This window comes from Myiozetetes cayanensis, unplaced genomic scaffold (genome assembly GCF_022539395.1).
Source record: "Myiozetetes cayanensis isolate MyiCay16 unplaced genomic scaffold, myiCay2020 scf9, whole genome shotgun sequence".
NCBI classification, from domain to species: Eukaryota; Metazoa; Chordata; class Aves; order Passeriformes; family Tyrannidae; genus Myiozetetes; species Myiozetetes cayanensis.
This window is the reverse complement of record NW_026088185.1, coordinates 10,632,323-10,654,705: the sequence shown is the minus strand read 5'-3', so window position 1 is coordinate 10,654,705 and position 22,383 is coordinate 10,632,323. Positions and strand designations below refer to the sequence as shown.

The following is a 22,383-nucleotide window of genomic DNA, read 5'->3' as shown; positions in this document are numbered from 1 at the left end:
CCGGCGGCCCCGGCAGCGGCGGGAGCTGGAGGAGCTGGAGCTGGAGCGGCGGGAGCAGCCGGCCATGGAGCGGCGGGAGCTGGAGGAGATGGAGCTGGAGCGGCGGGAGCAGCCGGCCATGGAGCGGCGGGAGCAGCCGTCGGTGGAGCTGGAGCGGCTGGACGGGGTGACGCGGGAGCGGTTCCTGCGGGACATCTACCCGCGGGTACGGAGCGGGTTGGGGCTGCCCGGGGACACCGGGCAAGGCAGGAGGTGTCCGGTGATTCCCTACGGGCACAGCTGATCCAGGCAAACTGCAGGGTTTGGGTTTCTGTGCTCCCGGGAGGTGCCGTGATCCAGCGAGTTGAGGGGGAGTTTAGGAGCAAGGAGCTGGCAAGCTCCGACGTTTGATCGCTGTGGGTCCATTTCCTTTGGCAGTAGTTTAAAAAAGTGTGAGCGCTGGTTTTGTTGCTTTGTCATCTCTGTTCCATTTTTTTTCCCCTCCCGAGGTCCCAATTCAAAGCAAAAGTGTCTTTCTGCTAATTTTGTGTGCCCCGGATCAAACCTGGTCGTGGTTGTCAGCAGCAAGGAACCTGTACAGAGGTGGCAGGAGCTTGTCTCATGAGAACACAGAGCACCACCACAACACACAGTCAGTCTGCACCTTAACTCTGTGGTCTTTTGCAACTTTTCTGCTAAGCTCTGGCTAGAATGATTAAATCTGTTTCTTAGTCTGGTTAAATTCCTCATTGAACCCAGCACAAAGTGCGGGTTAAGATTGTCCTTACCCCAGTAGGAAAGAGGGTTTAGCTAAGAGAGACACAGTCCTACTGCATCGTTCTGATTCACATTGCTTGTGAACAGGTAAGCTGTGACTTTGAGTAGTGGGTCCTGGCATTCAACTGACTTGTTTGCATGGATGTAACTTTAAAAATTAATTCTGAACTTTTTCCACTGGATGCTACGATCGTTTCACCATTGACATTTCTTTTTGTTTTGTTCCTTAGAGAAAGCCAGTGGTTCTCACAGGAATGGAACTGGGCCCTTGCACAACCAAATGGACAGTAGATTACTTGAGCCAAGCTGAAGGATCTAAAGAAGTAAAGATTCATGTTTCCACAGTGCCACAGATGGATTTCCTCAGTAAGAACTTTGTGTATAGGTACTTCACTCCAAGGCCTCTTGTATTTTAAAGGCATATGCTTGTAACTTGCAGACATACAGTCCATCTACTTGAAGCTGAGGGTGAGAATACGAAGACAGTGAAAACATTAAATTAAGTATCAAAGTGTTGTCCTTGATTTCTCCCTCTTTTATTCATTCTACAAATATCTTTATGCCCTGAATTTAACACTATGAGGGTGAAATGAGGGGCCAAACAGCACCTTAAAAGAGATGTCATGGAGAAGTGTTATAAAGGTATTTTGACAGAGCACTTCTCTTAGAAATTGGAGCCTGGCAGTTGCTGCCGTTAATGAGAAAAGCAAACCAAGACACCTTTGATACTGGATGATATACTGTTTTGTTCTACTTAGATGGTCTGTTTTCAATGTTACTGAATAGTGGTAGTTTCTGCCTCACCATGTGTCTGAACCTCTTTGAATGCTGGTGTGTGGCAGGCAGGGTATTCCACTCTAGGAGGGGCGTAGCTAATTAAAACCAAGCTCCTTTCAAAGTTAGGATGTGCAGTTCTCAGAGTATTAGAACTACTGGATACTGCGTGTTTCACCAGCACTTTAATCTTGATGTAGGTCATGAAAAACCTTGCTCTCCTCTGAAGGTTCCTCTTGTTTTCCAAGGGCAAATGCCTTGATTTTAGCTGTAGTTTGTTTTCCCCAGGTGGGAACAGTATGTGTTCAGTCTGTTAAACTTTTAAGCAGGTGGAAGTGTACAGTGTAAATGTAAACAAGCTACAAGTCTTTGAGTGGAGCCTGCTGTTCAAGGGGAAAAAGCACACAACAATTATGGTACATTCTGTTCACTGCATAATGAATCTTTAAGGTTAGGTTGTACTTGAATGACTTTGCCTTATCTCCATATTTTATTTTCCCTGCTCTATTTTGTTTTGTTGGGTTTTTTTAAATAATCTCTCTTATTGTGAGTTCACATCAAGTTGACCTGGTGTGCCAGTTTTAGCAGGTTTGTAGACAGCCATATGGAGTCTCTGATGGTGCTTCAGAACAGTCAGGACTTCCACCTACTTCCCTTGAAATTCAGGAAGCTTTAACCCTTTCAGTAGCAAGCCCAAGCCCCTCATTCTAATCTGAAGGGAGAATAAGTAGTACCAAAACAATAGAAACACTGAGGACTTAACATGCAGTTCCATGAGTTTAAACTGATGCATGTGAGTAGTACTGCAGTCCTGTTGTAAGTTGCATCCTCCTACCCCTGTCTTTGTGTTGGTTCTGGAACTCATTCAGCCAGGTCGTGATGTGCTGCAGAAGTCTGAATGTTTTTCTGCTGTTTTAGCTTTGCAAGCAGGTTCACTGTGAGGTCAGATGAGTGCCAGTGCTACTGTAGGGGAGGAGATGGGGTGATAAGGGTAGACAGCAAGGACAGAGCTGTGGCAGCACCAGCATGCACCAGTTTAAGCTGTCGTGGAGCTGTGCTCTCACTTTCTGCAGTAGCAAATGTAAATGGGCATGATACAACAGCCTAACTGAAGTCAGAGCATTGGTTCTTGTTTGGTTTTCTGTTGACTCCAGTGGTTGTATTTGCCTATTACAAACAAGCCTAAAGTGTTTAGAGAATTGGTCTAAGTTCTGTCTGATGCAGGTTCACATTCTGGTGGAAGGGATAACAGGACCAAGAAAAATTTTGCTTGAGGGTAGTTTCTGCTTAACCCTGGGTACTTGGAGGTTGTTCTGAAAAGTGATATTTATAATCACTAATTTATTATCCAGTGACACCTAATGTGAGATGCTGAGCTGAGTAAACATAACACTGAACTCATAATATTCATAACAGTGAATACATGTCCTATTACTGCTTATGCTTGGTTTGCCATTCAGCTGTCAACTGATACCAAAATCTGTAATCTGTATGAAAAGCTCCCATTATCTCAATAAATATGTAACACTTGTATTGACCTCAGAGGGACCAGCTCTGACGCCCAGTGATTCCTTTTGAATCTTCTGAAGATGAGTTCAGCAAAAGTTAAAGGAACACTTGAAAATATACAGAATGCTGTACTTTGCTTAGCTGGAGAAGCACATACTTCAGATAGCTGAAATAAATTTTATAGATCTACAAATGAAGATAGTTATCTGTGTTCATGCACAAATTCATAGCAGAAAATGTATAGATATAAACATGTTTATGTTCCCTGCAGTAGTTTTCTTCATGCTGAACTTTTCTGCAAATTTATGAAAACGTCCAGTAAACAAGCCTAAAAGTTACACACTTATAGAAACAGTCTAAGCAAGTATTGCCAGGCTTTGGCCACAGTTTGAGTCTTAATTTGACTGGGAAGAAATTTGTGCTGGGACTCAAACCATTCAGAACTCCTAAGGTCAAGAGGGGATCTTACCAAAGTGTATGAATAGTTGATGGAAGGAGTAAAGATGGAGCTCTGTTCTTCTCCTGGTTCATGGTGACAGGACAAGAGGCAATGGGCACAAGTTGAAATACAGAAAATTCTGTTAACCTATTGAACACACTTCCCCCATCTTTTACTGCAAGGGTGGTCAAACAATGGAACAAATGAAGCAGTTGCCTAGAGAGCTTATGGAAGGTCCATCCTTTGAGATACACAAAACCACCCTGGATGCTGTCCTGGGCAAGCTGCTATAGCTGATCCTGTTTTGGCAAGGGGTTTGGACTGGAGGATCTCCAGAGGTGCCTTCCAGCCTGAGCAGTTACAGGATTCTGTTTGGATATTTACAATTTACTGAAGTGGAGAAGTTTCTCAGTGTGGGATTTCTGTCTCAATAGAACTCTCCAAATATCTGCTGCAAGCACTGATTAGTCACCATGTTAAGTTAAAAAAGTAAAAAGAAGCATATTCCATCTTTTGTCTTACTTTATATGGTCTTAATGGTATATGAAGTTTATTATAAACCAAGAATTTAGACCATGAGCTGTTACACTGATTCATGGTATAAATTTAAATATTTATATTTCAGAACTCTGCCTTTTGATGTATTTGTACGAAGAGCAGCTGAAGTCAACCACCAGGAGTACTTTCTTTCTCAGGTATTTTCTTTGGTGTCACAGTTTCTTCTGTCAGTTATTTTGCTGGTATATGGAAAGGAAAATGATGAATTGTAATTTAAAAGTTTACTTCAGGAAACCACTTGATCTTAGATGTAACTTTTTTGCTGCTTGGTGCAAGGGAAAAAAATGTGAGCAGTTTTTCTCAGAAGTTGTTTTGTATGTGCATGGTGTGGTTAAATTCAGCCAGCCAGTTTCTGTTAACAAAAGTTGCATACGTGAGTAAAAATTCCAGTGTAAAATTTAGAAATCAAACCTTGTTTTAAAATAACAACTGTATCATTTGCGTGTTTCACAAGAAAATGTCATGAAGATATTTTAGAATTCGATTACATCTGCTATCAAAATACAAATCCAGATTTATTGTGACATGATTTGTGAGTAGCAAATGTGTGGCTATCTTTACATCTCAGTGTTCAGGCTAGGGATTTTTCAGGTAGCAAACAGTTTTGAATGTAGACATGCTTTTTACCTTCTGTGCTACATAGAATGATGTAAGTTTTGAAACCAGCTAAAATAGCTGCCTGCATCAGTGTTCTGAGGAACTTAAATTATAATCTGCATTTGCTTTGAGGCTGTTCAGTAACAGCAATGCTGAAGCAGTTGACAACTCTTCCCCCTTTTATTCTTCTGCTCTCAGTTAATGTATTTTCCCATTTCTTGAGATGAACAGCAGGGATCACTAGAGTAAAGGCAGTATAACAGCAGCCGAATTTGTAGATGCCATTTATTTGTACCATATTTTGATGAAGCTCTGCATTAATGAGAAAATACAGGCTCTTTGTTTAAGTGTTTGCATTTCTTACTAAGAAAACCAAAACAATTCTCTTTTTGTGTTCTCATCAGGATGAAAAGTACTATTTGCGATCAGTGGGTGAAGATGCTCGGAAGGTGAGTTGTTTGAGATTACAGTTCCTATATTGTAGAGCCCCTGGTGGTCTAGTGGTAAAGGCGCCGCGCTATCACCGCAGAGACCCGGGTTCGATTCCCGGTCAGGGCCACTCCCGGGCAGGTGGGGCTCGTTAGCCCTTAAAGGCAACCCACCTACGTCCTAAGGACCTCGCTGCCACTGTCCAAGCTCGCTTGGCCCCGGCAGATGAACCTTAGGATTAAAGGGTGGGCTCAGTTCCGCGCACACTGTGTCTCACCTAAAAAATCCAATGCGCAGGCTGGAAGGTGTAAAGACCTTCCCCGGATCTTCCTATATTGTAAAGTTGCAGTTTGGGAATATTTTTTTAAAGCCCATTGTCATCTGCTGGGTGTGTAACACAGACAAACAACTTGCTTAGGGTCACTTAGTTTGTGAACCTGACTGGATTAGGTCAGAATATTTAAATCTAAGTGTCTAAACTAGTTGCTGTTATATGAGAACTTAGTTGATCACTGAAGAATACATGGCTAACCTCCCTTTTTTTAGCTTTTGTTGTAAACTAATATAAAAGGATTTCTGCTGATCTCTTGCTGCTTCAGTGTGATTTCTAGCAGTTCAAAGCAGCTCTCTGGCTGTTCTTGTTCGTGCCATTGAGCAAGTCACTGCTGAAGAGCATTACTATGTTCAGGTGTTCACCAACGCTGAAGTTCCAGCCCCATGTTCATATGATGGGAAAAGGTAGTGAAGTGCTCCCTCATTTAAATGTGCATGTGCCATTCTCTAAGAGTTATGTCCTTTCTGTTTCAGGATATTGCAGATATCAGGAAGCAGTTTCCTGTTTTGGCAAAAGATGTTCAAATTCCAGAATATTTTGAGAAGGAACAGTTCTTCTCTAGTGTCTTCCGCATCAGCTCAGCTGGATTACAGTTATGGACACATTATGATGTAGGTAATACATGGATTTAGCATAAAATATTGCAGATGGCATTACAGAGTTGAGATAATAACATGCAAATCTCTGGCAAAGATCAGAGAATCATAACAAACTTCACATATTTTGAAATAGTGAAATGAATCACATTCAGTGGTACAGCAAATTTAAATAGATGTATTGCATGGGCATAATATCTTAACTGGGTTTATGTCTAATTCCATATTTGTGAGATTAAATGACGTTTTATTTATTGTGTTCTTTTTTTGGTTTTACTGCTTTTGAGTTTCAGTTAAAAATCTGAAACACAGTAACTTTCAACGTTTTTGTCTTCAACATTACATTCATTTATTTTTTATTCTAATGGCCATATTAGAATAAAATCCAATTGTACAACACATTGCCAGTTGTACAAGGATTGTAGTGATTTGTGGCTGCAATGCGATAGATTCCAAATAAGATTTTCTTATAACATTGTGCAGTGAATTCTGAATAAATTTATTTATAAGAAAAATAGTTTTTGCCTTATAATTAGGAAGAAAGGATCCTTATCAACAGAAAGTCAGTCAAAAAATGAGGTAAGGGTAACACTGAAAGAGAAAAGGAATCCAAAATATATTTTGTATTATATTTTGGTGGTTCATGTGTCTGAAGTATGGTATGTCTTTGTGTTTTAAGATGGAAGAACTTGATTCTTGATTTCAGAAAAAAACACAAGATAGTTGGAAAGCAATACCATGTATCCAGACACTATTTGTCGAGAATGTGCAGCTAAGGGGATAAATCTTAAGTTTTTTGAATGAACTGTATGTGGAAGCTCTTGTAGCCAATTCTTAACATGGGAAGGTTTTAATAATTCCCTCTTTTAAGCTAATAATTAATTAGTTTAATCCTATATATTCACTTTTGGCTTATACCTCTCTTATGATGCTTATTCCAGGTAATGGATAACTTCTTAATCCAAGTCACGGGGAAAAAACGAGTTGTTTTGTACAGTCCTCGAGATGCACCGTATTTATATTTATCAGGTATGCATGTCATAGGTATCTAGGTCAGAGCTTGGTGATCTCAGTTGCCTTTTGGCTCACAGGTGTTGCACTGTAGAAAATAATCACTAACATAGGACTTGATATAAAAAAAGTAATTATTTTTCCCTTAACTCTAATCCTGTTGGCATTAGTCAAAGCTGAGAACAGCAGCTTTGCCTGATTGTTTTCAGCAGCTAACTGGAGGAGTACAGTGTTCTGTCTGGGCTCAAAATGGTGTTTTAAATGTCAGGAGAAGTGTTTTTTAATGTTAATAAGGTTGCAGTTACAGGACAAATGTAGACAACACTGCCATCAGGTTTCTCTGTTTTTTAGAAGACTTACAGAACAATAAATCAGTATTAAATTTGATTCAGGAAGGGCCATTTCTAGCAATGTGATAATGCTTTGTTACTATTGGAAGAGTAGGAATATTTATTCACTGAAAACTTTCCTAGGTACTAAATCAGAGGTGCTAGATGTGGATAACCCAGACATGGAAAAATATCCCCTTTTTGTGAAAGCCAAGCGCTATCAATGTTTTCTGGAAGCAGGAGATGTGTTATTTATTCCAGGTAAGTTACAAATGGTTCCTGAATGTGGCATGTTGCTAAACAGTCTCGTTTCTAATTTTTCATTTCTAGAGATGGTAAGAGGTTACTAAAGCATGTTATAAATGTTTCTGTGTTATAAGTGTTCTGTGAAAAGTGTTGGTAAAACTTGTCTACTTCCCACTGTACAATTACTCTGATTAAAGCTATTATTATACCTACCTACAAATCTTACTGTCCTTCAAGTTTAAACTCTGTACTTCTGAATTTGTGTCTTAGTAGATTAATACAATAAACTCACCTTGTGAAATCTGAAATTACTTCAGTGACCTGAGTTTCTCCATTGTCAAGATTTGAGTAAAGTATCATTTCTGTTCTTCTGTAGCTCTGGCACTTCAGCCACTGTGAGGTGTGTGATCTGGTGAGAATTACGGATGGTAGAGATACTGGACCCTCTAGAAATTTCTAATCCTCTCTGGGGAATGGAAACACAAGTCCTTATCACTTTTCTGCACAAGCAGAAAACATAAAGCTGCTTCCTGGGCTGAGATGATAAATTCTGGTAATCAGGGAAAGGCATTTGAATTATTCCTATTGAACTACTCTTACTTGTTTCTGATTTCATTTTAACTCTTCATAAGCTTGTGGCAGATACTTTGTCGCTTTTATATTATCTGTGCAACATAAAAAGGTCAGTAAAGAAAAAGGCAGTAGGTTTTTGGGAAGTTATTTTAAAATAGTTTCTTAGCCTTGGACTTGTACTTAGTTTTGACCTTACCATTTGTTTCTCTTCCTAAAGAAACTTTTGGTTCCACTTGATAATGGCATGTCACACTGTTGCTGTGTTAGCAGGTTAGGAAGAGGGGCTGCTCATAACTTCTCCATAATAACTACACACGTTTCTCAAAAAGCATCCTTTTTCAGTGAGATGCATTCCAGGTTGCTGACAAAGTCTTACCTTCATCCCACACATGCTTATCTTTGCTTACCTTTGAGTAGCTCTATACTTCAGCAATTGTTGATTTCAGGTAAAGTTATGGATTGACGTAAACATCTTGAAGAACTTCTTAAATTTGGTACAATGCAGTATATTCAGGGATGAATATTTATAAATAAACAAAAAAATATGGTACTTGAGGCTCTTCCCCAACTAGATTTAGTTTGGGCAATTATGGTTCTTGTTATGAGTCATGTGGAAGTTTTGGATAGTAGTTTTTATTTTAGACATTCTTCTTTCTGCAGCTTTGTGGTTCCACAATGTAATTTCTGAGGAATTTGGAGTGGCACTGAATGTCTTCTGGAAGCACCTTCCTGCTGAATCCTATGATAAGACAGACACTTACGGAAATAAAGATCCCATGGCAGCCTCTAGAGCTATACAGATCTTGGACAGGGCCTTGAAAACACTTGAAGAACTACCTGAGGAATACAGGGATTTTTATGCTCGGAGAATGGTGTTACGCATCCAAGAAAAAGCCTATAGGAATGATTATGGGTAAAATAACACATTGTTATTCAGCAAGCTTCTGTGCAAGTAGAAAATTGTATGCCAATATGGAAACAGTCTGTGTGTATGTACATTTCTGAGACCAATAAAAACTGTTGGTAAATATTCATCTATAACAAAGTTGATCTTGTAACTTTTTTTTCTTGGTTTTTTTTTTCATGTGTAGTGAGTACAGAGTTTGCTTGATCTGACAATGGTCTCTTTTCTACAGTGAGATAAAATGTGGTGCAGTGCCTGCATTTATAACTGTACTGTTTGGGAATGCTGTACTTAAATTTTTCTGAACAGAAGTTCTGTTGTCTGGGCTGACAGCATGTATGCTTACAACTAACTGCATGTCTTTTTGAGTGTGACCTCATTAAAGTTTAGGAAAGCCATAATGGTTTCTGAGGAGGTCCAGGAAAGCCATTGTCGGTGGCTGTAATGGTCAAGGTTTCTTTTTGAGTAATAACCGAAGAATAAGTGTGGGGGAGTTTCTTCTCCCCCTTGCAGCGAGACTCACAGTGGGTATGGGAAAAAAAGTGCAAAAGCTAATCATGCCAGTTAAGCTTAGAACTGTGCAACAGCTTGACTGCAAAGTCAGTGATTTACCCTTTTCCTACCTGCATAATGTATTGTGGAGAAAACCTTGTTTGTCACTGCCCCAGTGCAGTCAGGCAGCATTGCTGTTTCTGCAGCTGAGAAACACTTGCAACTAATGTGCCCATAAATCCATTCAGCTCCAGTCCTAGAATCTGCAGTCAAGTTCATAGTTCTGAAGTAGACAGAGAATCTATTGGGAGCTGTATTTGAGGTGCTCTTTGTTACCATATGAGAGGGGATTTGCATTGCACCTTTTGGGATGGAGCCTGTTGTTTAGGCATTGTAGGTTACTTTTTATGATTCCAGTGCTTACAAAAGCCTTGTGAAATGAAGGTAGGGAGCTTACAAGAAGGATAGGCTTGTCATTGTCTCTTTGAAATCCTCTAATATTATTACTTTTGCTATCTGGGGAATGCAGCATTTCTGTGACTTAGGTCAGTCTGTTACTTCTAGCAATGTTTTTTGAGAACTGTAACTTGTCAAGAGCTCTTAGACTAAATAGATATGTAGTGTTAATAAAGTGGTGGAAAAAACAAGCTTTCTCCAGAAGAGCAGGAGCTTGAACACTGTGCAGATTATTCTTCTAAACCTGTTCTTCTTGGCAATTCAACACAGTGAAAATAGTCTGGTACCATGTGAATGGGCACCCGGCCACCTCAATGAATAAGCATGAATGGAACCAGCCAAGCGATTCTGATGGGCATCATTGTACGTTCTGAGGGTAGAATTTAAATTTGGGATCACAAATAGGTCTCCCAACATTTTTGTTCAAAAAGGAACAAGGATTGCTTGTGCATACTGCTGAGACAGACTGTTAGGCTGGGGTAACCTCTTGGCTTTGTCAGACTGGTAATGTCGAGGGCCCCATCTGAATTGCAGAGGTGAACAGAGCATATTCTTTGTGTGTCAGGACTAAATGGAGAGGCTCAGAGAGCCTGCAGGGCTAGACAAAGCTGTGTTCCAGCATTGTGCCTGCACAGCCATCTCTTTTAACTGTAACTGCCTCAGTGTACTGGTACAGAGAAGTCCTGTGCTGATCCTGCATTCTGCCATTTCTTGATTCTCCAGTCACAAAAGGGACATGATAGCCTGGTGTTCTCAGGCCCCCTCAACACTCAGTAGTAAATAAGGAAAGCTTTGTGGAGCAGCAACTTGTGTATGAGAGACCTTCTGCTGCCTCACTTGTGGGAAGTGCCTGCTGTGCTTCAGAGAGAGGGTAGGAGGGCTTGGGACTCTTGGGGACAGGAGAAAGCCTCCTAATGGTGATATTAAGATTTTCAATAATACTGGTTTCATAAGATCTGTCAAGCCACAAGTATTCAGAATGCTATTTTGAGTATGTTTCTATCCCCTTTTAATTTTGTAAAGGAAGCTATTAAATTACTAGTCTAAACACCTTAGGACAAATTAAACTCTTGCATCCCTCAGCTGCAGTTAGTGCTGAAGTAATCCTGCAGAAAAGCTGCAACAGTTCACTTGTTTAGGCTAGCATGAAGTCTGGATTGGAAAGTTTATATCTGGCTGAGAAGAGAGGGTCATGTTGAATTAAATGTGAGCCAGTGCTATAGCAAGTGCAGCTATTCACCTTCATGCTACCAAGTTTAAAATGAAGCCTTTATTTCACTTTGAAAGAGCTTCTTAAATTTCTTATTTAGTAATTTCTATAAAACAGTTGTTCTGAAATGCTATAAAAGGAGAAAACAAGCAGCTTAAAAATGTATGTTCTTAATTTGAGCATAATGTGACAAGTGATAAAAATCTGCAAGCCACTGTGTTAAAAAAATGAAATTATTTGGTGCTTTCTAATCACTGTGCTACATGGTGTGAAACAGGCAATAAAGTGATGAATGAATGGTGAAAGTATTAAAGGAATAACTTCCAGCAAACATAGTGAGAGAATAGAAGTAGCCATATTTGAAAATCCACTACTGAAATAACAAAGAATTAGAGCCACTGACATTTTGTGCAAGTTAGTCCTTTAGAGACCTAAACTAAAATGGGATCATGCCACAATAAAACAGATGGAAGTTGTGGTAACAGGTATTAGAAAATAAACGCTGACCTTGTTAAGCATTCAGAGCAGCCACTTCAGCTGTCTTCTGTCCTCAGCAGAGGAGCTGGGTGGTGCAGACTGCCCAGGACTGAAAGATTAAGTGAAGACACTTATATAAAGACAGTGTCTGAAATCAGCAGTTTAAACTTGGCCTATATATCCACAAACTTTGAATTACTCTAAAAATTTGGTGAGTGAGACCTTTAAAATGGAAGTTTATTACAAGTCAAGACCTGGAGAGAATTATTTATTCTTGACCATATGAAATATAAAGGACGATAAATGTTTCAGATTTCATTTTTCTTAATGTGCTTGTTGTGGAAAGAACCAAATGAAAAAAAAATTACGTCAAAACATTTTTTTTGGTCAAACTATTAAACAGATCATTAAAAATCTGCCTGTCATGTATGTGCTGACAATCTGATGTACCCAACTTAACTTCTTTCCAGGAGCTACACAGGGTCTAGGTTCTTAATACAAGTGTCAAGTCAAATGCCTCACATGAAAGGGTTTGAATTGCAATTCTTTTTAAACACAGAACTATTTGCCTCATTCATGCTGTTGGTCCCACAACAGGACTACCTTGACTAAGATAAGGATGATTTTACCATAGTAGAGGTTTTATTACATATGATGTGATCCCAATATACATTACTTCCCAGCTTCAGGGAAACTCCTGAACAATTTGATTCTTTTTTTCCTCTGACCAAAATTTATCTTGCCAAACCTGATGTTTTCATGTAGACGATACAGGTGTTGAAGATACATGTTCTGAGACAGTAACTTTTACAAGGGATGCTCTGTAGATTGGTATCACTCAATAACCAAAGATTCTGCTGTTACTGGAAGGACAGATGAAATGTCACATTTTTTGTACAGTTACCTAAGTGTGCAGTAAAGTCACATGTTAAGATTTCCTATTTTACTTTGGGCCAGACTGTAGTAGTGGGGATAGATTCTGAGTTCTGTATATGGCAATTCCTGAAATCAAGAGCAGATTACTTTCTTTCCAATTGTTCAGATCTGTTCCTAGTCAACACTTTTAAGAGCAGATTGAAAACATTAAAAGAACTGCTCAACCATGGAAAACACACAGCTCCACGTGCGATGCCACGTTCATACAAAAATGCTCTGAAGCTACTGCTTGCAATGATAACACAGATCATAGCAATGGACAATTTTTGCTGTGACAGCATTTATACTTCAGCTGTCAAGCAGTACATCAATTGCTTTAAACTTCCATCACAAAAAAATCAATGTATTTCTTATGACAGGGAATGGGAAAGAGCTAAGCACACAGTCTGTAAGGGATGCAACAGCTTTGTCTGACACCCAGGCTTAGGAGTATTGCTCAGAGGGTGAACTCTGATGTGGGAGATGTAAAGAGCTTTATTCTGCCCCTCAGCACCGTTATGTCTCTCGACTGCTTTCTGTGTCTTGCAGCTGTGCTTTCTTTGGAAACAACTCAGCTCTGAAGTGCCAGGTTTAACAAAGGAAACTAACAGTCATGACTGAAAGTGCTCTCTTGAGAGCTTACTAAAAGAAAGAAAATTTATTTCGAACCTTGCAGTAATAGCACTCTGTTCCTTTCCAAGTATATAAAATGTTTATGCACGTGAATTAAAATCAGATAATTTATTTTTTTCCTTTTTTTTTCTACCAAATGCTTTTCTGGTCATTTGCTCAAGTAGAATTTGAGGCTTCTTTGGGTCACTTGGAAACATGTAATGAAGCCCTAATGTCAGGAAGCGACAACAAAGCCATCACTACTTTATAACCCACATTACACTAAATGCAAAATGACCGCCTGGATCAGTCCTCCATGATTTCCACTGTGATGTGGAACAGCTAATCCCATGCAAGTGTTTTTTGTGAGCAGGAGGAGAGAATTATGCTGTTAATACCAATAGGATGAATTTAGTCAGGAACAGTATGTCTGGCACTGGAAGAAGCAGAGCCTGTCTGCCACATAGGTGTTATATGATCTTGCATTACTGGTTTAATGACTTCATGTTACTTTATTCAAGTTAAAAACAGTTACCCTGCATCTGAACAGAGTTAAGAGATCAATAACACCAACAGAAAGCCAGCTTTGGTCTTAGAATCTCCATCTGCAATATTCAAATGTGTCTACATTTTCATGAGGTTATGACTATCAGAAGTAATTTTTTTTTTTTTAATCTACCAGCCTCACAAAAATGAAAGGAGATTTCAATATAAGATTAAAAGATTGTGAAGAAGTAAGTTTGAAGGTGATTTAAAGAGGCTGTCTCTTATGGGTTGTAGTCTTTGCTTTTGTATTGCACAAGGACACATCGTTTATGGATTCTGCCAGGCTGTGATGTACCTAAACTGTGGCTCACAACAGAGCACACACCCCCAGAATTTTTACTGTTTTTTAAATTCTTATGTTAACTGATGTAACACACATGTAATTTAAAATAAGCATTCAAGTTAAATGAATGGGTAGATTTTAACCTCAGTGCATCAACTTCCAGTCTGTTGAAGACAACAAACACTGTTTACGTGCTGGGATGAAGTAAGTGTTAGCTTTGGAAAAACCACATGGTAAGAAGCACTGTAAGAGGGAAGAAAACACAGGTGATCCTTCCTGCAAATCGCTCAAAAAGCACCTGTGGGAAAAATCTGACAACATATTCATGCACAATCATTTTTATCTGTGCATATTCACAGTTGTAACAGCCTAACTCCTGAACTGACTTAGCACTCTTATTTAAAATAATTTCTGAGACTTTTTAAATACATAGCATTCCTGTTAGTTATCTCTATCAGCAATTATGTTAATTTAGAAAGATAAAACAGCTTACCGTAAAGTGCTTGTGCTAACATAAGGGAGGCATCAGGATGTTATCAATGGGAGGACAGAGAAAATAGCTCCTTTCGGCCCCATGTTAAAGATTAGACTCTTAATCATCTTCCAGAATTATGGGCCAATACTGATTAATGCGTCAGCATTTACAGAGATGTGATTAAATCAGTTCTAGATAGGAAGAAAGTTACCAAAGTTTCTAGCATTTTAGATGCACACACAATAATTTAAGTCATCCAGACAATTTCACAGAATCAAGCCTTGCTTTAAAGGAATTTACCAGGTACAGTTTAAAACATGTTAGCATTTCTCAAAATATGAAGAATGCCTTGTCTGTTGTACAAGAAACAAGCATGTAATATAAAGAACACCAGTCATTACTAGGTTGAACTAAGGCCTGGGTAACATTGCTCACTCCATTCAAAACCACGAGTGTCTTGAATTAAACCACTAAAAGAACCACTTAACTTTAGGCATCTACATCTAAGCTTATTTGAATCTGCCTGTATAGTTAACATGGAAAACCAGGCATATACAAACCCGTTTCATCCTAACCCAGAAACATTCACACCCTTGCTTACTTCATGCCAGCTTTCCCATGCATGTGAGATGCCAGTAAGCTGTTTTGGAATTACACATGCTTACTGCACAAATATAAAGCTTCCTTGAAGAAAAGCTATCGAATCTGATTTTTTTAAACTAGGTCTCCACAACCATTTGATAAAGCTTGATCCACAAAACTTAACTGCACATTCCTTATTTAATGGTTTTACATTCACATCAAAGTGGTTTCACCCATTAGAAAGTTTATTTTCTACATTGTTTGCAAAATTTATTTTTAGCATGCATTGTAATGAATGACAGAGGCACATTCCAACAGAGTACTACAACTGTTTAAAGAATGAAAAACAACCAGTCACTTTTCCCTCCACAACATGAGGTCTCATAACAAGATTAGTTTTACAACAAAGTGCTTATTCTTCAAAGTAATGCAGCAGCACTTGAGCCTATTTAAGAGTTATTGTAGGCAGCCTCCATCAAATAGGTTAGTAGTATTTTCATAGGACAGGCATCCAGAAACTTTTGAAGACAATGTCAATATTTTAATAGCTGTTTCCAAAAGCATGCAAGTCCCATTGCTTTGGCAGGCACAGAATTGTTTAAAAATTGGTCTCTGATCCGCACTGTTACTGGATAGGGCAAGTATTAGTGTTAGCCTGGTCAGTCTGAAACTGAGAAGGAGCAAAATGAGTAGAGTGTTTTGGGGGTTTTGTTGGTTTATTTTTTAAAATTTTATTTTATAAGTGGATAGCTAAATATATTTCAGGACATTTGTAAGCTTTCTATTGAAATCACTTCTTTAGGTGACTTATATTTTTTTTTAACAGAAAAAAGTCCTCACATATGCTGCATTATCAAAAGAACCAAAAAAGGGAAATAATGTTCCTTGAAACACATAAACTAGTTGTTATAAGCCTATTAAGATGGTAATCAACAAATAGGGTTGAACAATATCTCCAAGAAAGAGTCTAAAATTTAAAAAAAAGCTAATGGAACTAGATTTCAGAGTCTTTTATACAGTGTTAAGAGTTGGTTTGCATGTTGCACTTTTCTCCATCAATTAAAATAAATAATTTCCCCTTTTGATCAACTACATACATTATTATTAGCAATAGAGTTTACTTTCAAACTGTAAGGTGCACACATAATCCTTTCTACCACCCTTAATCTTTTGAGTATTAAGAAAATTTTCTTAGGAGTTCAACACACTTTTCTCATTGTTCAGTAATCACTGATATGCATAACCTCTGCCAACAGTTGTCTACAGTGAACCCTGTAACTTTTAATGATGCCACCACAAGAAAGATGACCCAGGACTTTCCTCCCACAGTGTAAGAATCATGGGAAACAAGCAGCAGGGCAAAGATGTCACTAAGCCATCAAACATAGGACCAAAGTTGAATAAAATACCTTTTTTCAGAACATAGCCACAATTGATTGTGTAATCATCACAGTGTTTTGCTAACTCGCTTTTGTATTCCTATACTTCCAGGAAATCCAAAACCACTTGCAGCTACTGGTTCATTGTTAATAACTGCAGTTGTCTTTAAGAATTATTCTAAGCTTTGTAGATAAATGGGAAGTTACTTACGACAATGGAAAAGTTCCACTAATACGATAACTGTCCATCTGTCAGTATTTCTTTCTCAAGAACATTCAGGTTTGGGACCTGAACCAGATTAGGCTCTGAAAATAGATTTTTGGATGGCTCTAGAAGCAACTACTGCAATACATTTAAAGGAGATAATAGATTTTAAAACTGAGGCATTTTGGAAGAAGTCAACACAGTCCAAAATTTTTACGCAATTTGTACTTGTGGCTCAATATAGATCAGCATCAATGCAGCAATTACCCAGAGAAACCTTACCACCCCAAGGCAGGGACAAGGACACCTCTTGACATGTTAATACAGATATTACTGCTGGTCCTTACAGAAGTTAGTCAAAGCAATAGCAAGGTATGTTGAAACAGGAATAAGCTACATGCTCATCAACATTCTTGGTTCCTTAACATAGCTATGTCAAAATTTTCAAGCCCCCAGCTGAAATGGCTGTTCACTGGCAGATCCTACACAATCAATTAATGAAAATTTTTAGTGACAGAAATGGCAAGGTGCACATAAGGAAGAAAAATGGATTGGCACTATTATTGCAAAGGTGAATATTTGTAACTTGGTTTCAAATTAGGAGAAATGTTACAAAACTGGAAGATTTACTTAACTAAATAAAACACTTTTCCCCAAAATATGTAACTAAGGTTCTTCTAACAATCAATTTCCTCAAAACAAAAAACTAACCATACATCTGTCATTGACAAAGACCAATGCTTTTAGCCCTGGAAGCCACTAAACTGAAGTATCCAGATACCTGAAATTATCAAGTACTTGAAACTCCCATTAAATGCACATTAGATATACAGGACTAAAAAGTCTGCCAATAGTTTAAGAATAAACATTCACATTTAACAAAAAAACACATATAGGATAGTTCTCCATAACACTTTTTTCCAGGAATCAAATTACATCTGTTATAGTTATGGCGTCCCAATACTCCTTTGTAAGCTACTGAAATTTACATATAGTATCTATTAACAACACAGAACTGATTTAGTATTCTCTTCAGAAAGCATCTGCTCAAAGTTGAAAATCTAGATGACAACATTTACAGTCTTAAAAGTGCTTCTACAATGAATATACTGTTCTGATACACAGTCTCAGAATACTTCGTGAACTCTGAAATGGTTATCTAAGGAGGGAACGTCATCAGCAAAATGCAGTTGATCATTTATTTCCACACCAAATTCTTCAAGTATCTGTACAAATTTCTCATGCTCTCTTCCAATCCATGACCTCATTGTGTCAAACACTTGGTACGGTGTAACATGAGCATGAACTTCAATTCCTGTCTCTGCAAGTTCTTTCAGCATTTCAGGGTGAGTAACCCAAGTATTGCTTCCTCCCGAGTGACCACCATCCAACCAGTACATTGCTTTTATGTTTTTTAAGAAGGCATCCGTGTTCTTGTCTTTTTTAGCTTCCTTCAGCTCATAAAGCAGCTGGTTCAAAACCACGCAACCTTTACTGAAGCCAATCAAAGTAAACGACGCTGCACCTACAGCAGACGGTATCATGAAGTTCACAGCAGAATTATTGGAGCATTCACAATCTCTCTCCCTTTCCGTGGATGAGCAGCCGTTTGTTGCAGGAACAGACTGCGGCTGTGATTTACAAGCAGCTATTTTTGCATCCTTGCTGACACCGTGCACACTTTTCTGGGACAGCAGAATATTCTGAGAGAGTCTGAATGCATTAACTAGCAAAGCATGGAGATGCTTGAAAGCTCCAAAGTCAGTGCTGTGCTCTGGTGCTCCAAACATGTTACTGGCCACAAAGTTGTCATAACAACTGAATTTGTGCAGGTGCATTCGAGAACACTTTATGACCCAAATAAAGCTATTGGGGAATCGGCGAGCGAGTATGGTAGCAACATTTTCAAAACTCCAGTGCTCCCACTGAAAGTTTTCTGGATGGCAAGACATGATGTCATGATAGTTCTGAAAAATTAAAAAGAAAAAAAAATAGAAAAGATGCATTACTTCATTGTGAAAAGACTTCAGCTCCAATGTACTCATATTTTTAAGAAAGGACTGTAAGAGAGAAACATGCATTAGAGGTGCTCACTTGCTAGGCTTGCAGGACAAGAAACACATTAAAGAAACTGATGCATTTAGATTTACTTATTCTACTGTAATATTTTTACCACACTTTTTAATACCCCTAAAATTAATACAATAAAAATTAGCACATGAATGCATTAATAATTCTTGTTGACTTCATGCCAAAAGAAGATTAAAGTATTATTCAACTTAGTATGACACAGAAAACATAATTTTATTGTATTATCTCCATCTACAGAAACACCAATTATCTTATTTCAAATCAACAACAGACTTAAAACTTTGTAATAAGTTTTCTATCTCTTATACAGAAAAAAAAATTCCTCTCATTCAGCTGTAGGAAATCTTTCTGGCTCTTGTTCACATCCATAAAGGGTATAGATGGAAAAAACCTACCCCCAAGTCATGAACGAACTTTATCTCCGAAGTCATAATGGCAAAGAATACTACTTCATTTATTTTATAGAGCAGTAATGAAGCCATACCCAGAAATGACAATCAGGCAGGGGTTCTTAGGCCATCCCAATCCTTAAAATAATAAAAAGTTCTGCATCTTTACCTCAAAGAAAAGGAAAGTCTTTTCCTTAGAAGAAAAAGCCACTACTCCTGCTTTTGAGAAGTATCAGTGACATTTGAGATTAGCTGGCTATGCAAAGTGACAGAGCATGTTACAGAGCTCGACCACGTGCTCAGGGACAGCACTTCAGGGTCTCTGCAATTTCTTGCCCACTCAGAGACCCCATCTGCCTTCTCGGGACAGGCTGAGAAAGCATCAAATTCCTGAGCCTGTCACATTCCTACAGGATGGCGTCTGGGGTGTCTGTACACCTGCATGGTGATGTGGTGTTCTGCCTGGTGAGGACAACTTGCCATCTTAGGGTTTCCTCGTCTTGTCTCCACTGACACTCCCTGACACGCTTTCAGACACCGCCATCCCCACAGTGCTGGAGCGTGTCCAGAGATGGGCAACAAGGCTGGTGAAGGGTCTGGGGCACAAGTCCTATGAGGAGCGGCTGAAGGAGCTGGGGTTGTTTAGCCTGGAGGAGGCTCAGGGGAGACCTTATCGCAACCTCTGCAACCACCTGCAAGGAGGCTGTAGCCAGCTGGGGATCGGCCTCTTCTCCCAAGCAACAAGTGGCAGGACAAGAGGACAGAGTCTTAAGCTGCAGCAGGGGAGGTTCATGTTGGACATTAGGAAAAATTTCTTCACAGAAAGGGTGATTAGACATTGGAATGGGCTGCCCAGGGAGGTAGTGGAGTCACCGCCCCTCAAGGTGTTTTAAGGAAAGACTGGCACATGGCACTCAGTGCCATGGTCTACTCGACACGGTCGTGTTGGGCTGGACGCGATGATCTCAGAGGTCTTTTCCAACCTAGTTCATCCCGTGAAGACGACTTGGCTCCCCCGCCCTGCTGCTCCAGCCCAGGTTTCCGGAGGGCCCGTTCCCGCGCTCTGTGCCCGCCGGTGACGGGCAGCGAGATGCTCCCCGGGGCCGGAGCAGCCCGGCAGTGCCCGCCCGCACAGTCCCCGCAGCGCGCCGGCCCGCTCCCTCCCGCAGCCCCGCCGCCGTACCTGCACGTCCCCCGGGAAGTACACGACGTGGTGCTGCGGCAGCGAGGCCGGGCCGCGCGGGGCGGGCGGCGGCGGCGGCAGCAGCAGCAGCAGCTCGTTAGCGCGGTGCGGCTCCGCGCCCGGCACCTCGGGCAGCCGCAGCCACGGCGGGCTCAGCCGCGCCGCCGAGAGCCCCGCGCCACCACCACCTCCACCACCGGCCGCAGGCCCCGCGGCGCAGGCGGCCGGCGCCCCGCAGAGGCTCATGGCGCGGCCCGGGCCGGGCGCGGCGGGGCCGGGGAGCCCCCTCAGCAGCGCGGCGGCGGCGGGAACAGGGAACCCTCGGCTCATGGCACCGCCCGCCCCGCCGCGCCCCGCGCCTGCGCAGCGCCCCAGCCCCGCCCGCCCAGCCCTCGGCAGGGACACTGCAGAGGCCACGCCCCTCCGTGACGTCACCGAGCCGTTCAAACGGCAGCGGCGCGAAGGGCGGCGGGGGCTGTGAGGAGGGGCTGTGAGGAGGGGCTGTGAGGAGGCTGGAGGGGCTGTGAGGGGAGGGGCTGTGAGGGGAGGGGCTGTGAGGGGGAGGCCAGAGGGGAGGGGCTGTGAGGGGAGGGGCTGTGAGGGGAGGGGCTGTGAGGGAGGCCGAGGGGAGGGCTGTGAGGGGAGGGGCTGTGAGGGGAGGGGCTGAGGGGAGGGGCTGTGAGGGGAGGGGCTGTGAGGGGAGGGGCTGTGAGGGGGAGGGGCTGTGAGGGGGAGGGGCTGTGAGGGGAGGGGCCAGAGGGGAGGGGCTGTGAGGGAGGGGCTGTGAGGGGAGGGCTGTGAGGGGAGGGCTGAGGGGAGGGCTTTGAGGGGAGGGGCTGTGAGGGCAGAGGCTGTGAGGGGGTTTCTGTCCCCGGGGGATGGACATGGGGGGGGAAAGGCTGTCGTGCGTGCTGCCGTGAGGAACTCAGCATTTTACATGGCAAACAAAGCAAGGAGACAGAGTCTGTTCTTTACACCTGACTGTTCCCGGTTGCTTTGTCCGGAATTTTGGTGTTTCACGTGTTCATTCCTTTGCTGCGTTTTCCTACTCTGCTTAAAAACACTTTTACGCAAACCTGGGAAGCCACCAGGTGCCAAGTCTGACTCTCACTAGTTGAGTCAAGTAGTGAAAAAAGCAGCGCTGACCAGTGATTGTGTAGTCAAGTAATCAAACTATTGACTGGTTTCTTCTTGTTGGAGAATTCCACAAATGAAAGGAAATATGGAGACATTATTTATTCACCTGGCAGTCTAGAAACAAGCAGAACCCTTCAGAGAGGCTTATTTTCTAGGTATAAATTCTAGCCTGCATGTTTTTGTGCAACCTGCTCCTCGAGATTCAGTTTGAGCAATGATGTGGTCACGATCTCCTTGGCACACTTCTACTTTTTGTGAGTATTTCTTTGGGCTCATTCCAGAACCAGCTAAACAGTTCTTAGTTTCCATATCCTAAAGCTCATCCAAAGGCTCTTCCAGAAAGCAGAGCTGAACCTTTGTCAGTGAGGGTCCACACAGACGCTCAGAAGGACATCATGTTGTGATATATACTTGCGATTTCGTTGTTTAGTATGTGAGGAATACATATTTTTCTTTATTTGTAGAAACCAGATCAAGGTTGATGCCTGGCCCTCTTGATGGAGTAACACATTTTAAAGGATATTTTTTCTCTTTGTGTTTCTAGGAATAACAGAGATTAATTAAAATTTTTGTTGACTTGTGTTTTATAGATGTTTGTCTTAAACTGCTTTTTTAAAAACTAAACCCTTTTTTTTTTTTTTTTAATTAAAATTGTCTTTGATATGCTTGAAGCTTGCTTCTCAAAACCTGAAAAAGAAAATCCAGCTTCTGGTCACCAGAAGATGGTGCTGTGTGGTGCAGTTTGAAAAATCTGTATCAGAACAATTTATGTGATTATAATAACCCTTCATGTCTTAGGAGACTGATATCAGAGGTGCATTTCAGCAATGATTTTTTTGTTTAGCAGATAATTAATATGGACTGTATTTGTAATGCCTTTACTGTAGAGCTAGCAG

General features: G+C 40.9%; 2 protein-coding genes across 3 annotated transcripts; one reads left to right on the top strand and one right to left on the bottom strand.

Moving 5' to 3' along the window:
• The first annotated feature begins 39 nt into the window (after positions 1–39).
• On the top strand, positions 40–12,031 carry TYW5 (tRNA-yW synthesizing protein 5). 2 transcript variants are annotated; one of them, XM_050340115.1, is made up of 8 exons: positions 40–205; positions 987–1,141; positions 4,104–4,173; positions 5,038–5,082; positions 5,870–6,007; positions 6,934–7,021; positions 7,477–7,593; positions 8,812–12,031. In XM_050340115.1, exons 1-8 carry the CDS (start codon positions 65–67, stop codon positions 9,066–9,068), a joined length of 1,011 nt encoding a protein of 336 aa, XP_050196072.1. In that variant the 5' UTR covers positions 40–64; the 3' UTR covers positions 9,069–12,031. The 2 variants fall into 2 exon arrangements, with proteins under 2 accessions (XP_050196072.1, XP_050196073.1); XM_050340116.1 differs by lacking the exon at positions 40–205 and adding an exon at positions 231–631.
• Positions 12,032–15,282: 3,251 nt separating this feature from the next.
• On the bottom strand, positions 15,283–20,723 carry CUNH2orf69 (chromosome unknown C2orf69 homolog). Its single transcript, XM_050340129.1, has 2 exons — positions 20,351–20,723; positions 15,283–18,654 (listed from the first exon to the last, which is right to left on the bottom strand). Exons 1-2 carry the CDS (start codon positions 20,678–20,680, stop codon positions 17,815–17,817), a joined length of 1,170 nt encoding a protein of 389 aa, XP_050196086.1. The 5' UTR covers positions 20,681–20,723; the 3' UTR covers positions 15,283–17,814.
• Between the last annotated feature and the right edge of the window lie 1,660 nt (positions 20,724–22,383).

What these genes read in the sequence shown, in the direction of transcription:
- TYW5 (XM_050340115.1), top strand. Translation starts at nt 65, where the DNA reads ATGGAGCGGCGGGAGCTGGAGGAGATGGAGCTGGAGCGGCGGGAGCAG. An exon ending in AGGAGTACTTTCTTTCTCAG is followed by an intron (nt 4,174 to 5,037) that starts GTATTTTCTTTG and finishes TGTTCTCATCAG; the next exon opens with GATGAAAAGTACTATTTGCG. An exon ending in TGGGTGAAGATGCTCGGAAG is followed by an intron (nt 5,083 to 5,869) that starts GTGAGTTGTTTG and finishes TTTCTGTTTCAG; the next exon opens with GATATTGCAGATATCAGGAA.
- CUNH2orf69 (XM_050340129.1), bottom strand. Translation starts at nt 20,680, where the DNA reads ATGAGCCGAGGGTTCCCTGTTCCCGCCGCCGCCGCGCTGCTGAGGGGG. An exon ending in ACTTCCCGGGGGACGTGCAG is followed by an intron (nt 18,655 to 20,350) that starts GTACGGCGGCGG and finishes TTAATTTTTCAG; the next exon opens with AACTATCATGACATCATGTC.